The sequence below is a fragment of the Solea senegalensis genome, linkage group LG5, assembly GCF_019176455.1.
Source record: "Solea senegalensis isolate Sse05_10M linkage group LG5, IFAPA_SoseM_1, whole genome shotgun sequence".
Classification (NCBI taxonomy): Eukaryota; Metazoa; Chordata; class Actinopteri; order Pleuronectiformes; family Soleidae; genus Solea; species Solea senegalensis.
Window position 1 is genome coordinate 21,661,254 of NC_058025.1, and position 15,667 is coordinate 21,676,920.

At 40.4% G+C, this 15,667-nt stretch overlaps 1 protein-coding gene across 3 annotated transcripts in view; it reads left to right on the forward strand.

Annotated features, from left to right (window-relative positions):
* The window catches only part of col27a1b (collagen, type XXVII, alpha 1b), a 69,807-nt gene extending 54,386 nt beyond the window's left edge, over positions 1–15,421 (forward strand). For all 3 annotated transcript variants that reach the window (XM_044026742.1, XM_044026743.1, XM_044026744.1), the window contains 24 exons: positions 8–61; positions 320–427; positions 501–554; positions 1,446–1,499; positions 2,464–2,520; positions 4,183–4,236; positions 4,338–4,391; positions 4,479–4,532; positions 4,614–4,667; positions 4,774–4,881; positions 4,968–5,075; positions 6,448–6,555; positions 6,667–6,720; positions 8,393–8,455; positions 8,629–8,682; positions 8,786–8,821; positions 9,329–9,346; positions 9,447–9,482; positions 9,865–9,891; positions 10,009–10,074; positions 10,879–11,047; positions 11,147–11,256; positions 12,663–12,881; positions 14,146–15,421. In XM_044026742.1, the coding sequence (XP_043882677.1) occupies positions 8–61; positions 320–427; positions 501–554; positions 1,446–1,499; positions 2,464–2,520; positions 4,183–4,236; positions 4,338–4,391; positions 4,479–4,532; positions 4,614–4,667; positions 4,774–4,881; positions 4,968–5,075; positions 6,448–6,555; positions 6,667–6,720; positions 8,393–8,455; positions 8,629–8,682; positions 8,786–8,821; positions 9,329–9,346; positions 9,447–9,482; positions 9,865–9,891; positions 10,009–10,074; positions 10,879–11,047; positions 11,147–11,256; positions 12,663–12,881; positions 14,146–14,292 (1,866 nt within the window). In that variant the 3' untranslated portion in view covers positions 14,293–15,421. The remainder of the gene's footprint in view (positions 1–7; positions 62–319; positions 428–500; positions 555–1,445; positions 1,500–2,463; positions 2,521–4,182; positions 4,237–4,337; positions 4,392–4,478; positions 4,533–4,613; positions 4,668–4,773; positions 4,882–4,967; positions 5,076–6,447; positions 6,556–6,666; positions 6,721–8,392; positions 8,456–8,628; positions 8,683–8,785; positions 8,822–9,328; positions 9,347–9,446; positions 9,483–9,864; positions 9,892–10,008; positions 10,075–10,878; positions 11,048–11,146; positions 11,257–12,662; positions 12,882–14,145) is intronic.
* Positions 15,422–15,667: the final 246 nt, after the last annotated feature.

The window sequence follows — 15,667 nt, forward strand, 5'->3', positions numbered from 1 at the left end:
TACATAGGGCCAGGAGGGGAAACCTGGCAAAATGGGTGAAACAGGAAAACCTGGAGAAAAGGTACGTCGATTCACTTTATTGAGGCTTAAATCAACTTGTTTGTATTCTGAAATCTTGTCAGGGTGTTGAAAAGCTATCTGATGTAACGAGCGAGGTCGCTAACCTCCTTTAGCATGACAGTCAAGGCTCTCGTCAAGTCGACTCTTAGACCGTCAAACAACACAGCTGACGCTATAGTTTGTGGACTCTCTGTTAACCTGTACAATGATGCCCTCTCCCTATCTCTCCCTATCTCTCCCTATCTCTCTCTCTCTCCAGGGGATCAAGGGCCACCAAGGCGACCTGGGAGAGAAAGGGCCAGTCGGCGACCACGGAGAAATGGGGTTGATCGGTCCAAAAGGAGCGAGAGGTAGCGTCGGGCCAGTGGTAAGTTCTTAGGTGGACTTAATTAGTTGTTTGTGGATGACGGCTAAATATATATATCTACATATTTCCCTAGGGCGCTCCAGGGAGAACAGGCCAACAAGGAAATCCAGGTATATCAGGTTATGAGGTAAGCAATTTTTTGAATGCTATATTCTTCTTGCAGGTTCAACACTTTCAAAACTCTACTCTGCTGTCATTTATTGAGATGTTATAAACTGTGACCCTCAAGGGCTTCGAACTTGTTTTAGGAATCTTGTTTTTTACATTAGTGAGATGTTACTGATGCCAGACCAAGGAAATTCTTGTAATACGTTGAGATTAAAAACAAGGATAGAAAAACGTAAGGACAAAACATTTGACAGCATATTATTATTAATAACATAATGTCGTATACAATATACGCCTCTCACTATATGCTATTAATGATGATGCAGTACAGGATGTTTGGTAATTAAACCATTTACCTTTAGGGGTGGGACAAAACATCTATACAGCAATATATCATTGTCTATATGCTGGTGCCAAATATTGATGTTTTGATTTTTTAAAAATACAGCAGGCTAAATGGACCACGTGGTGGTGTAGTGGCGAGCACTGTTGCCTTGCAGCAAAAAGACATGATTCGAAGAAGGGTTTCTACATGGGGTTTTTATGTTGAATAGAGTGAATAGTTGTTGGCTTCAGTGTGTTTGAACAGATTCATCAGTACTTAAGTATTACAGATTTAGAACTGTCGTTGAAATTTTGTATATTTATACTTTTTTTTACAAAAGCATCTCTTTTTTACTTTTTACTTTATGCTGGTGTTTTTGAGTGGACAGCAAAGTAAGAATTTCATTGTACAGGGAAACGTGTTTCTTTACTGTGCATATGACAATAAACACTTTGAATCTTGAATCTTGAATCTTGAAACATATAACCATGTATTGACTTGACTTTTCATGGCACCAGAAGAAGAAGTGATGTGACACTGCAAACATACAATCCTGACATTTCTATTCATTGTTTTTTGTCATAGGGTCACATGGGACCACAGGGCCCACTGGGGCCTCCTGGGCCAAAAGGTGAAAAGGTACATTCCATAAAATGACTTCCTGTTCGTAATCCCGCAGTCTGATTGTGATTTGACTGTATGGTCACATGGTCTTTGATGCGCCGAGACTTCAGTTATCTCCCTAATTAGTGCCTCCTCTGTCTGTGTTGTCCGCTCACCCCTAATTTGATCAATGATAGGAACTAGGAACTTTCCAATTAACTAAGTGCTGTCAAACGTATATAATTAGCTGAGCACCTGGACTCCTGTGGTTATTATTTTGGGGATATTAGCAGCAGAATGTGTGTTTATGTGACAGGAGCAGCACATGCGAGAACACACTGCATCAGCGTTTATTGAAAGTGCTCTTTTTTTCCCCCCTTTTTTCTTTTTTTTGTTTTAAATCCCCGGGCAGGAACCATCTGGACGTTTGTTATATTCTCGTTGCCAGTATCCTGAAAATAATGGCGGTGTTGCCTGATATTAATTAAATTAATTGGCTATTTCGCAGGACATTGTAAAATGTATGATTTTTAGTGGAGAACTCCAGGTTATCATGGCCCTAAAATGTAGTGCGGGTCAGAATATTCATAACCCAGGTTTGTTACAGGTACTGTTGTCACAATATGCTAATTTCCATCCATGAAAATGTCAGTTTGTGCTCGGCTCCTAATTATCCTCCCACGTTTAGATGCCTACTGGGCTCTTCTTCTCTTTATTCAACACATGGACAACACATGACTATTAAAAGAAAAATCATACCCACATTTGTGGCCGTTGCTTAATGAATTCCATACAGACTCTGGAACAAACATTAGCACCATTATGTGAAATGGGATCATCGAGGGTAATAGCACATGTAATGGCTTCGCCATTCATTTAGAACGAACATGCAGTTGTTACATCTGACTCTTTCAAACACTGATTTCACACAGACTGTTGGGTTTTGGGGGGAAATGCCATTGATTGTGGTTGTTTGTCTGTTCTTTTGTTGCCTATTTAGGGCGAACAGGGAGACGACAGCAAAGCTGAAGGTCCTCTCGGTCCCCAAGGTGACAGAGTGAGTTTCTTACATGTACCAATTATTTTGTTGTTATTTGAGGTGTGTTGGGATTGTTTAAAGCTAGGGTAGTCAATTATTCCATTATAGCCTTTTAGCATAATGTAAATCAACTGATTCGGGAGAGAACTAGGCCCAATTCAGACCTGGACCTCTGTGATCTGATTGCTTGTGGAGAGAATAGAATAGAATAAAATGCACCCTGGATGCTTCCCCTGTGACCACATATGATTGAACTGTAGGAATAAAATAGTGTTTTTAATGGGTCTAATTGTACTGATGTGTCTGCTCTCTGTGTGTCTGTGTGTGTGTGTGTGTGTGTGTGAGTGTGTGTGTGGGTGGGTGACAGAAAAACGGCGAAAAATAACAGAATAAATTAAATTAACATAAATGCATCGATGTTTGCACACTGATAGAGTAAAAGCACCGTGTGAAACCACAGCAGGTCAGAGGAGCGGTCGGTAATCCACCCCGAAGACAGATTGTGTTCATGCAGCTCATGAATGTAGCCACATGCGTCTGTTTCTATGACCAGATCTAAGGATGGATTCAGGACACAGTGGTTCAGACCTGTACTTCGTGTGATCTATCCATGATTGTAAAACCAGTAGAAGGTCAGCTTTTAATTAAAACTCTATAATACGGCACAGAATAGGTTTATTTCATCGTGGTGAGTCCAGGAAACTTAGCTGAACCTGGGCAGAACCTCTCCCTCCAACTGAAACGTACATATAGGTCGTTTAGGTCGAAAACGTGACTGTGGGTCGTTTTTTTCAAACCCCTGAATGCCACGTAAAGGTAGTATTTTCCAACTCGAATATGCACAGATGTTACTGAGGGTAGGGTTAGGGCAAAAAAGACAGGGTTAGGTAGTAAAAATTTAAAAAAATATTAAAAAGGTGGTATAGTTTGGGACCGAACCATGGTCGACCGCACTCCGGCGACTGCCGGTGCCGACAACGGCGAAGCCACTAGATACAGCGTCTACGCGGAAGTGGTTGCTGTTATGTATACAACCGCTAGGGGCGCATGTTTTGAAAACGTAAATATAGGTCGTAATTCCTGCATACGACCTATATGCACGTTTTATTGGAGGACAGTCTCAACCTCTCGCAGAACCACTTTTTGATTGACAGGGTTGTAGAAATATGCATGACACTGGAGCCTTTTCTGTCTCAAGTGAAGTCTAGAACCAAATAGCAGCTGTTTGTTTGTTATTTGCTGAGTGATATAACCCATTTCCTAGTGTGCATATTATACACTGGAAATGAAAACAGCGTTAGAGCATTTCCTTGTGTCAGATTGACATTAATATCGTACTTCCTTGTTCCATTTGTTCCATTTACAGTATGTATGAATTACTGGGCCTGAAATGAGCTTCCTCTGTTTCACAGACCTAAAAGTGAAAGCAAAACAAGTCACCAAACGAAATCAAATGTGTCAAAGTCTTGCTTTCACCATGTTTTTCTTGTGCTCACTTGGACGAGGTTTTGTGAAAAAAATTACAACTTTTTAAACGGCACAAGTTCACTTTTTTTCCACATCCAAAATGATGATGGGAATAGCATTCGCTCGTTATGTACCGTGTTTTTTTTCCCCGTGTATTTCTCGAGCTTTCCTGTCTACTGCACCTTTAATTGATTTATTTTTATATAAATCCAGGGTCCTCCTGGAGACAGAGGAGCGAGAGGAGAGCCTGGAGACCCTGGACACCTTGTAAGTGAAATAAAACCAGAATAATCAGACATGTTGTCTGTAGTCAATCCAATTTAATAAATGTTCTATACACTGAACTGCAGAAAAATTACACTTTCTAGGGTCACATGGGTTTTGACGGAAAGAGAGGTGACGCTGGTGCCACAGGGCTTCCTGTAAGTATCTCGTTTACTTCCCTTGACATGCTGTATTGACTCAGTAACACAAACACAATCCAAATTAAACACTAATGATCATTTTAGGGACATCCTGGGCCTAAAGGTCAAACTGGGCTGAAAGGATCCAAAGGTGATCAAGTAAGGACTTAAATATTCGCATGATTTTACTGTATTAGAAACAGTCAATGCAGTATAGAATATCATTCATTTATTTTTCAGGGTCAGAAAGGAAAGTTGGGGGTGTCAGGCTCTCCTGGGACCAAAGGACCACCAGTGAGTAGAATGTTTTTCTTGTCCTTTATATTCAGAAATATCTGAAAATCAAGTGAACAATTCTGTGATATTAATAAATAAAATGTATCTCGTCATCTGTCATAAGGGTCCAGAGGGTCCACCTGGCTCAAAGGGGAGTGTGGGCAGGGAGGGCCTTGAGGGTTTGCCTGGAATGGACGGACTGCCCGGTAAAGATGGAAGCAAAGGAGTGAAGGTGAAGGTTTTTTATTTTGTTCCTAATTATAATTTCAAATAATATTAGCTGTGGCTGTGTTTACCTGTTGTTTATTTCGTCTTTAGGGGGAGCAAGGTGAAGACGGAGAAGTGGGCTTACCTGGAAAACCTGGGCCGCAGGGTAAAGCTGGTGTGACAGGGCTTCCTGGAAGTCAAGGCTCCTTTGGACCAAAGGTGACCAACTCATAATAGGAACGTTTTTTGATCTCGTTCACAAAGAACTTCATCTTTGAATTATAGAACAAGCAGATTTCAGTGCATCTAGTGAAAACTGTCAACACAGCTTTAATCTGCTAAGGCTCCCTCCCCTGACACTGTAAGGCTGTCTTTATATTTGGAACACTTTCTGATCTCAAATGCCAACGTCGGCACAAAGACTTCAAACCGACTCTCAAAGGACCACATACTCACTGCAGTAATGTGGCGTAATCCGTGTTGCAAGATAGTCAGGAGTTGGCGCATTCTTGATTTGCATGGGCTCACCAATATTACATCAATATAAACAGACACGGGGGCTTTTCTATTGGACTTGTGGTATCAGACAGCTTTTGCCCAACAGCCTGTGGTTAGAGTGTACAGTTGCATTCTAAATTTGATCATATTATAATAACAAACTTCATTTTACATGCCACTTTCAAGCATGAGCACAGAGTGTTTTTCAAATAGAAACGAGATCAGGACACACGTTTTGGAACATGACATCAGATCTAAGCCCGTGAATCGATAAGTCATTATTAAGGATTGTTATAAATAAAATAAGCGTGGAAAACAAGATGATAAATAAATGGTGGTTATGTGGAGGATTTGCTATTTTGCCTTTTCCACATCAGTGGAGAAAAGGAATCAAAAAAAGCACAATATCAATATTCACATCAAGCACAACATGGTCAAGGGAATAAATCAAAGACTTCATGTCATGTTGAATGTCACATTGTCAGCAGCACACATTCTGATTGTAATTGAAAATAATAATAAGTGACCCTGGTCCAAAGAAATGTAGTATTGCTCTACTTCATGCCATTGCTGATGCCAACATGTGTCTAAAGGTAGGTGAACATTAAAGGAAACAGCATAATGATATAAAAATGATCTCATAGTCGGTGATGATATCAAACTCACTAATAAAGAAGTAACAGGAGTCAACCAGGGCAGTAGGGCTGAAACCATATGCCTTTGATGCTGATATGATGTGAATAAAAGACTCAACAGACTCTTGAAGAAGCACAAATGTATGTGAGCCTTCAAATGAAACTGAAACTGGATTGTAGATAACACTGATAAACCCACTTCCAATCCTTTTTGAGGTGAATTGGCAAGTGCTGCTGTTATCTGTTTTGGTTCCACAAGCTATTAGAAACACTGTATCAAGATTCTGGGTGAGAAAATGTTTTTGTTTTTTTTTTCAAATCAAGATATATTGACTTCTTTTAAATCCCACCACAACACAACAGTGTCCACTGGATGGAAGCCAGAGAACGACTGAGTCACGACTTATTTATCTGTCTGAGGATGATGAAGTTGAAGTGGGTTTGTGTCTGTTTTCCAGGGAGAGAGGGGTCTCTCGGGTCAAACTGGTCCATCGGGAAAAAGAGGCTCCGTCGGCGGGATGGGGTCGCCAGGAAAACAAGGAGACCAAGGATCTAAAGGACATCCAGTGAGCACTGACACGTCAAATATGTGATAATCCTTTCAATGACAACATTGTTTGTTTTCATGTGCACTGAGGATGAAGATAACTACACGTTCCCTTCTCTTTGTGTATCAGGGGGATAGTGGAGAAAAAGGATTTCCAGGGGTGTTTGGTCTATTTGGGCCAAAGGTATGTTCTCATCAAACACCACTCACATGATGAGATCATGTCAGTCAGTCACTTAAAAGCTTATTTTTCCGTCCAACTTCTTAATCCTGAGGCCAGATTTGTAATATGGTCTATTTTTATGGGTTAGAGTTGAAGTGCTTGAGTCTTGAGGTTTTGTTACATTATGGTTATTATAAGTATTCATTTATCATGCCTCAGAATCACATCTGCTACACCGTAATTCTGCTTTACTCGCAGCGTGTCTGCACATTCAATTACTGCCAGCTGAAAATAAAATGCAGGCTTCACTTTCATTTAAAACCCTGAGAATGATGCTGGATATTTTCCCACACTGAGAGTTTAACAGGAGTGTGGAGCAGATGAGCGTTGTGTAAGTGTTCACTAAGTGATAATGGCTCTAATAATGAAGCAAAGGACAACTCATGTGAGCAAATACCAGAACGAAAAGTAGAAATAAAGACTCTGAAAGGCTCAGAATCAATTCCACCGCCCTCGCCTCGGCATTTCCTCTAGCATAATAACTGCGACCAGGTAGTTTTTTTAGTACCTGCTCTGGCGAGGTTCCAAGTGCGCTAAGTAGGTACTATGCATGACGATGAGTGCCTTCACAGGAAGAGACGTCAACACAAGAATCGAGCCGAACTGTAGAACAGTTAAAAAGACTTAATAATCCTAAAAATGTGGGTTAATGCGACTTACAAAAGTGCATTTAAACATTTGGGTACAAATAAGAGCTAGAAGTAAGTAAGAGCTTCAAGTAGATCAAACTATGAAGTGCTAGTCATAAGTGCGATGTACAAGTTTTGTTTTTTTTGTTGTCTTAGTGGAGGTAGAGTCGGAAGAAATGTGTTTTAGTCGGCGGCGGAAGATGTGGAGGCTTTCAGCTGTCCGGATGTCGATGGGGAGATCGTTCCACCATTTGGGAGCGAGGACAGTGAACAGTCTCGAGTTCTGCGAGTGCCTCTGCGATCCTCTCAGTGAGGGGGCAGCGAGCCGGTTTGTCGATGCAGAGCGGAGTGGGCGGGCTGGGGTGTAGGTTTTGATCATGTCCTGGATGTAGGCTGGACCGGATCCGTTTGTAGCATGGAACGCAAGCACGGTTCCACTGAAAACAACTGCTTTACAAGTCACTAGTCACGGCAGCCCACGTTGACTAAGTACTATTTCTGTAACCTAAACCTAAACCAACCTAAACTGTGCCATGGTGAGGCGAGGCAAGTTGGGACCATAGTGGAAAAGGGCCAAAAATGTATATTAAAGGTTTAAGTTGAACTTCCAGAAACTCTGTATTTTTAATGGCTGTATTTCTGTAATGGCAACAGTATTGACTTCATTCTAAAGTTGTTTATGGTTGTTGTTTTTTGTTTCTTTTACAAAAATTGATCTTTTTTGTTGCTGTGGTACTATTATTATTACAAAGCCTTTATTTGCTAAGGTATAACAAGAAGTCTTTGCCACATGAGGCTCGTTTCGGCTATAATCACACAACAACTTATATGATACACATCATTTCATTCCCGTTCCACAACGGGACCAAGTGACCATTAGAGGATTATTTCATGATGGTGAAATTTGTCAGTATATCAACTCCTACTTGTTGCCAAAAGAAGTCAACCAGGGTCATGAATTAATTGTGGTTTTATGTTATTAAATAAAAACTGTGTGTTTGTAGGGACCCACCGGGGACATTGGCCCAGCAGGGATACAGGGACCTAAAGGACCGCGCGGTTTAAGGGTGAGATGAAGATAAAATCGACTTTAGTAACATTTGTCTTTGGTGCGTGTCAGTCAACGCCAGTGCCGTAAACTCTCCCAAACGCCACACTTGCCATGAAAAATGAGCACCGCTTCATCAGATGCTCCATCTTGTGTGTCCGCCTCAGTCACTAACATGCCACCGCTTTCCAGGGTATGGAGGGAGCTCTGGGTCCCGTCGGCATCATTGGCCCCAGCGGTCATCCCGTATGTAGCTCATATCTCATCCTATCTGCCACGCTTTATGTGACTTCCCTCTGCTTTTTTTGGCAGTGATGGAGTGATTCTCTGTCTCCTTTCTCTCCATCAGGGACCCCAGGGTGACAAAGGAAATCGGGGGGAGACGGTGTGTAGTACTTTTTTTGATGAATCCTCTTTTCTGTACTGTGAGAACAGAATAGGATACTTAGTATGGAGACAGCTCACTGCTCAGCCTGCTTTGCCCTCAGCACTTTTCATTTCCTGTTGTAATTCCAGCGTCTGTTGTTACGCTCACAGTGACACATGGATGCGGCGGAATTCGCGAGCGCGATTCATGTCGGCTGGGTGCTCATCTCGAGCCTCTGGAAGTTGAGTTTGTTGAGTGATCACGCGCCGGCATTATTCACACGCCAACATACACGCGGGTTTGCAAATAGGATTTGCTGTGTGGAAATAAGATTGCTGAGCCTACGCTCAATTCAATAGCTTAACAACTGACGGCAGACAAAGGGCTGTGCTGAACTAGCGGCGCAAAGATGACATTATATTGTACACGATAGAATAATATCTGCTCTGCTTCCAGTCTCGTTCTTATATGGTGGAATTGTCCATTTACGAATATTGACTTCTTTATCTCTTTGAATTCCATCAGGGCTCGCAAGGACCAAAGGTGAGTAACTATTAACCTCTTGTCGCTTTATGATCGTTGTCTATTCCGACAGAGAAGGCCTGATTGTCTTATGTTCTAATGCATTTGTGTGCTTTTTCAGGGATTTCCTGGTCCTCGTGGACCACCAGGACCTCCAGTGAGTTCTACATTTGTTTTGACAATAAGAGACAAAGACTTTCTGCATGTGAGACTAACAGCATTGTAGCACTCGGGTCTTAAGATTTTTCAGAACACTTGTCTCAAAATGGACTTGAGAACTTAAACTAAAAAAATGCGCAATACTGATACAGTCAATAAAGAGATGATGATTTTACATCTGACTCCATTTACCGTTTCAAAACTCTTTGGAATTGTGACGGACTACCAGCTCATTTAATTAAATCAATGTAGACGTTTCCTTCATGCTCTTTAATCACTAATCACTTGAGTGTTGTCGGCTTGACTACAACACCGGCTAAATTTGCTGCTTTTCAGATCAAGGACAACATTTAATACAGGTTTCTCTCTTTGGTCTCTAGGGTCTTCCCAGTTCTGCACTTTCACTTGTAAGTATATTTATTTTATTTGTCAGTTCAGGGATTTTGGGGGAATGAAGACACATTGTAGTACAAAAGGAAACACATACAGTAAGTGGTTGTGGTTCTCGCTGTCTTCTTTGGCAGAGAAACGAGGCTCTTGGTGCCGCCTTTCAAGTCATCATTAATTCTCATACCCCACTGAGGCAAGAGGTAGGTTTTCATAGAGAAGCTCATCACTGTTGAATGTCGGTTGTAGGTTCCAAGAGTCGGCCCAAAGCTTCTTGTGCATGCACTGGTGCGTGGCTTGCACCAACAGTCAATCCGCTCTCCTTCCATGTTCATGGTTGGGACTATTTTAAGCTGTAAAACAGTGTGAAACGTCATGATTTAGAGCAGGGGTGTCAAACATACAGCCCCCGGGCTAGACCCGGCCCACCCAAGGGTCCAATCCGGCCTGCAGGATGAATTTGTTCAAATTATTCACATTATGATTACAGTCTGCTCATAATGCGAAACCACTATGTTTGTCGGTTCCAGATAACTGTGACTAAATGTGTTGTGTCTTTGTAGATCCACTGTGGTCTGTAAGTTGTTATGCACATGTGTAAATGGTAAACTTTTGCATAATATTGTTGAAACTGCACTTTTCTCAAGAAATGTCAGGTTGTTCATAATACGTTTTGTAAAAAGATACTTCGTTAAATGTAAAGTAAAGGGAAAGAGTTGAAAATCATGTTGTTTATAGGTTATTATGGTATCGTTTTACTTTAAATGAGTTCGACACCCCTGATTTAGAGCTTAGTCTGACTTGCGATTGGTCAAGCAGGTAAATTGGCGCTACATTTATTCTGCCACTGCAGATTCTGGTTCCAAATGACATCACCAGTGCAATATGCAGGATATTTTGGCTTGATTTTGGACATTTTCACCCATCTTCATGTATAGTCTATGCTTCTTCTAGAATAAATAACCCATAAGAGGGAAAATGATTATATTATGAATACCTATGTTCAGAATTTTCAGACCATGGAGCAGCCTATGTTGGACCAAGGAACGGAGATTTTCAAGACCCTGCAGTATCTCAATAATCTGATCCAGGGTTTAAAGAACCCACTTGGAACCCGCAACAACCCTGCCAGAATCTGCCGAGACCTCTACAACTGTGAACACAGAATGAGCGACGGTGAAGAAACATTTACACCTCTCCATCCTCTCCATCTTTACATTTAGTGTGTTTTGATTGATTAGAGCCATTTCCTGCTCTGCTGCTCCTCTTTGACAGGCACTTACTGGATTGACCCAAACCTTGGTTGCACTGCTGACACTATTGAGGTGACATGCAATTTCACTGCTGGAGGACAAACTTGCCTGAAGCCTGTCACAGTATCCAAGGTTTGCCTCAGCTTGACAAAACACCCCATAAAATTTAAACACAATCACTTACATACAGACAAGATCACTTTAGGAGAACACTGCACAGAACATTGCATGAATATTGAATCCATGAGCGCCCGTGTCCTTGTGGATGATGCTTTTCCCGTGTTGTCGACTTAGATCATCTCAAGACGCACTGAGGCGTAGATTTTAAGATAAGGCTGGGAGTGTGTTTATATAATGACATTCATGTGATGAATAAAGGAGCTTCTTATTTTCTGGCTTTATACAATAATTACCAACACCATTTAGACAGGATGGATGATTGCTTTCCGTGAATCTAAATGCGTCCTATTCAGTCTTTAGACTTGGCCAAGTCACCATCAACTCTCGTTGGCAAGTAAACCTCTACTGTGTTAAATTTTCCGTCATCATTTCATTTGTTTTGTTTCGAGATCATTTACTTTTGGCCAATAATTCGGGAAAAAAGGGGATCGTGGCCACACACAATTCCTGGATTAACTTTTAATAAAACAAGCATGCCTCAAAACACAGTCTGTGATCCAGATCTTAACTGTGGTTAATTTATACCAGATTTGAAGCCTGTTATTCTTTCCCAAACTGAGTATGCTCAAGTTACTCTCACTTAGTGGTTATGAATGCTCAGTAGAGCAAAAGTACTTCAACAAAAAAGCCAGTATGAACCATTCTCAAACGTTTTGGTATTGGTGTTTGTTTGGCAAAATGCACTAAAAATGTAACTTTTATTTAACATAGACAATACATACGCATATGCAATACATATTTGTTTCAGTTGTTTCAAAATGTCAGTGTATTTTGTTGCATATCAAGCGTCAGTCCAAGCATCTTTCTTTAAATATATATATAATGTGCCTAATCAGTATTGGACATGTTTTAGTCCCTAATATCACACCATGCTGATTAGGTCTATCAGCTCCACACGACTCTCTCTGTGAATATCAGTATAGTGGTGTTTAGATCCTGTGTTGCTCTACAACTTGTGATTTGTTTTATGTCAAAAGAGACGAAGGCAACAGTAACATTGCACTAGTAAAGCAAGTCCCGCCCCCCCAAAAAAAAGAAAGTTCCAGAAGTGAAATTTACTGCGTAAAAAGTGTTTTTCGCTGGGATAAAAACTTTTGACGCAACCCGGCTTTGTTTGTGTTCATAGAATAATAACATCACCAACAATAATTTACCAACAGTTACACCCCTGCAGCTTTAATTTTACTATTACTTTTGTGAATACACCTGAAAACTAGAATTGTTGTATATAGTTTATAACACACTGCTAAAATGGGATCCCTGTAGAGCTACACTCTGAATTACCTCCACATTCTGACCATAAATAAGAAAACCTCACATTATTTGTGCTTCAAATAATTCATCTGTCGGCCTTATAGTTGGAGATAGGAGTGGGCCGTATCCAGATGAACTTCATCCACCTTTTGAGCACAGAGGCTGTGCAGCACATCACCATTCACTGTCTCAACACACCGGTGTGGGCAGCAGGACCCTTCCTGCAGCCTTCAACCACAGCTGTGAGCTTCAAGGCTTGGACCGGTGAGAAGATCAGAGCAGGAGATCTACTGGAGCCCCTCACACCGATCGACGACTGCTGGGTATGCACAAGATGTTTTCATGACTGCTCTGTGTGTCCTTAAAGGTTTTGAATTGAATTGGGCAGCCCACGGCCAAGTGGAAGGGAATTGGGCTTTTAACTGAAGGGTCACTGGTTCACTGGCTGGGGTGCCTCTGAGCAGCAAACAACCCCATTGCTCCCTGGGTACAGATAAGTGCTGTGTTCACAACTGGTGTGTAAATAAGAACTAGAATAAATTCTAATTCATTATGACATAAACGTCAAAAGACATATTTTGGTCCAAAATGTTTGCATCCTTAATGGTACAGCTCAACATTTTTGAGAAAAGAATTAACTAGCATCCTTTAGATGGAAAAATAATACGATTAATATCACTGACATGATCTGTTTAGGGCCGACGCAAGGAGGTGATATTTTATTTTATACTAAACTTAACATAGGGTCGACTTAGCTTAAAATAAAGACTGGCCTGGATCCGCTCAAAATCCTTTTCATTTGCACACAAGAAAGCAGGAGAAAAAAAAACCAAGGTTTTGAAAGGAAGTGAATGCACTTTTAATGATTTCTCAGACATCAAGTTCTTTGATAACTGAGGCATAGTGTTGTCAGGTTTCTAAGAGTTGTTGAAAACTCTGTTTGATTTAAAAGTAAATCAGCTATGCAAACTGCCTTCTGGCTTCACAGCTATGTTTAAGGTTTTCTGGAGCTTCTCCCAGCAGTTTGTATTAACACCTTTTAATTTAGCCCCAAACCTTAGTGAATGAAGTTTTGTTTGAGGTGCTACTGCATCAACAATCCTCTACTATACTATATACTATTCAAGTTTTACTATCTTAATATTTGTGTTTTAGCATTTTCACATATTCCTAGATGTTAAAAGGCATGCTTATCACCTTTAATTGTGACTTTGCTGCTATAACAGAATTCATTTCCTGTAGGATTAGTAAAGGACTACTTTAGCTTTCTTTCCAACAACAATGCCACTGTAAGATAATCCACATATCTTATTGTAAATCACTTTTGGAAAAACAATTTCTCTGGAATACATCATTTCCAATAATAATAATAATAATAATAACTGGAATACATCATTTCCAATAATAATAATAATAATAATAATGTAATAATGAATGTTACTGCTGTTTAGAAGTCTATATTATCCAGAATAATCCTGTTCATCACATGGCTACAGTAGATACCTGTAGAGCTCAGTGAGGAGATTGACCTTTTCGTATTTTCATCCGTTTTTGCAGCATGTGACATACTGCATGTTTCACTTTCAGATGAAAGATGGCCGCTGGCATCAGACACACTTCATCTTCCAGACCCAGGACACAAACTTACTCCCCATAGTGGACGTGTCCAACTTACCAACAACAGAACCTGGCTCTCGCTATCACCTGGAGGTTGGACCCGTGTGTTTCTTATAAGGCCCCGTGGAGGGGGCCACAAGTGCTCCTTCGTGGAGAGACTGCATGGGGGAGGACGGATGGGGGAGACCAGTCCTTCAGACCCTTCATTTTTTTTCTCTCTATACAAAATATGCTTGGACTGCAGAAACAGGACTGCGCACCAGAGGAAGACAGCCCATTGGAAATGCAGATTGGACTTATGGTGCTCATCAGCCTATGGAAAATAACAATCACCTCCTTTTTCAGAGACAGGATTCCGTTTCCCCATTTAGGAAGTAATATCAAAGTCTCGTTCTGATCTCACAGACCATGTTGTATCATATTTTCTTCACGGTCTGATGCTTCATGTTACAAGAACCTAAAACACTTTTTTTCATGGGATCTGTGCAGAATTATGGAATTCCTTTCTTAATGTTTAAGTATTATTTATACATGTATATGTACTGTATATTGTAATAATTAGTGCAATAGTTATTGTTCCGCGGCCTTTTTGGCATATACGGCATATCACCATCATAACTCATTCAGGTACACAGAGGCTTGCTGCCACCAGGTAAATCTTTTTGAGCCTTTGCGAGACGTCACATTTACACAGATATCTTCACATGAACAACTGCTGCGTGGTCATTTTTAATGTTAAGTTGGGGCCAAGGGTTCCACGGTGTGTTCTGAGATAAGTGTGTCCAGATGCTACCTCGTACTGCACCTCTCATCACACGGTAAACAAGTCGTTACCTTATCTGGGATGACACAGAGGTGACACCTAGTGCTGCAACAGTTGACACTCGGATGATAAAACTCTAACCAGCTCTCAGCCACACTATACTGTTGCCCTTTAAGAAACATTGAATCTGCTTACTGACATATTTTTTTATACAAAGATGAAATGTTCACCTGGTCACACAGATCGTGTTTGTTGTCAAATGAAAAAGGTTTTGGATGTATTCAAAGTCTGTGCTTTAACAAAAAAGGGAAGATTGTTACATTAAAAAATATATATATATGTATATATACAAAGTCAAATTCATTAAATTATCTTTTAAGGTACTTTTTTAAAAAACACATTTTAACATTTTAATATTTTATGTCTGACACTTCACTATTTGTTGAAAAATGTATAATTATGCAAGCTACTTTTTTTTCTGCAGTGGATTCTATTAAAATTTTTATTTAAATTCTGATTTGCTTTCCAGTTCAAAACAAGACATTAAAGCTGCGTTTTTAAAAATGTTCTTTTTCATTTGGAGCTTTAAAGATTCTTCAGTTTATTGGATTAATATTATTATTATTTTTTTTTAAATATTTTTGGAAATCCCCACTCAGTTTTATACTGTTGACGTTTATTTACTGTTGATGCATTTGTCACTAAAATGTGCTGCAGTCCTGGCTGTTC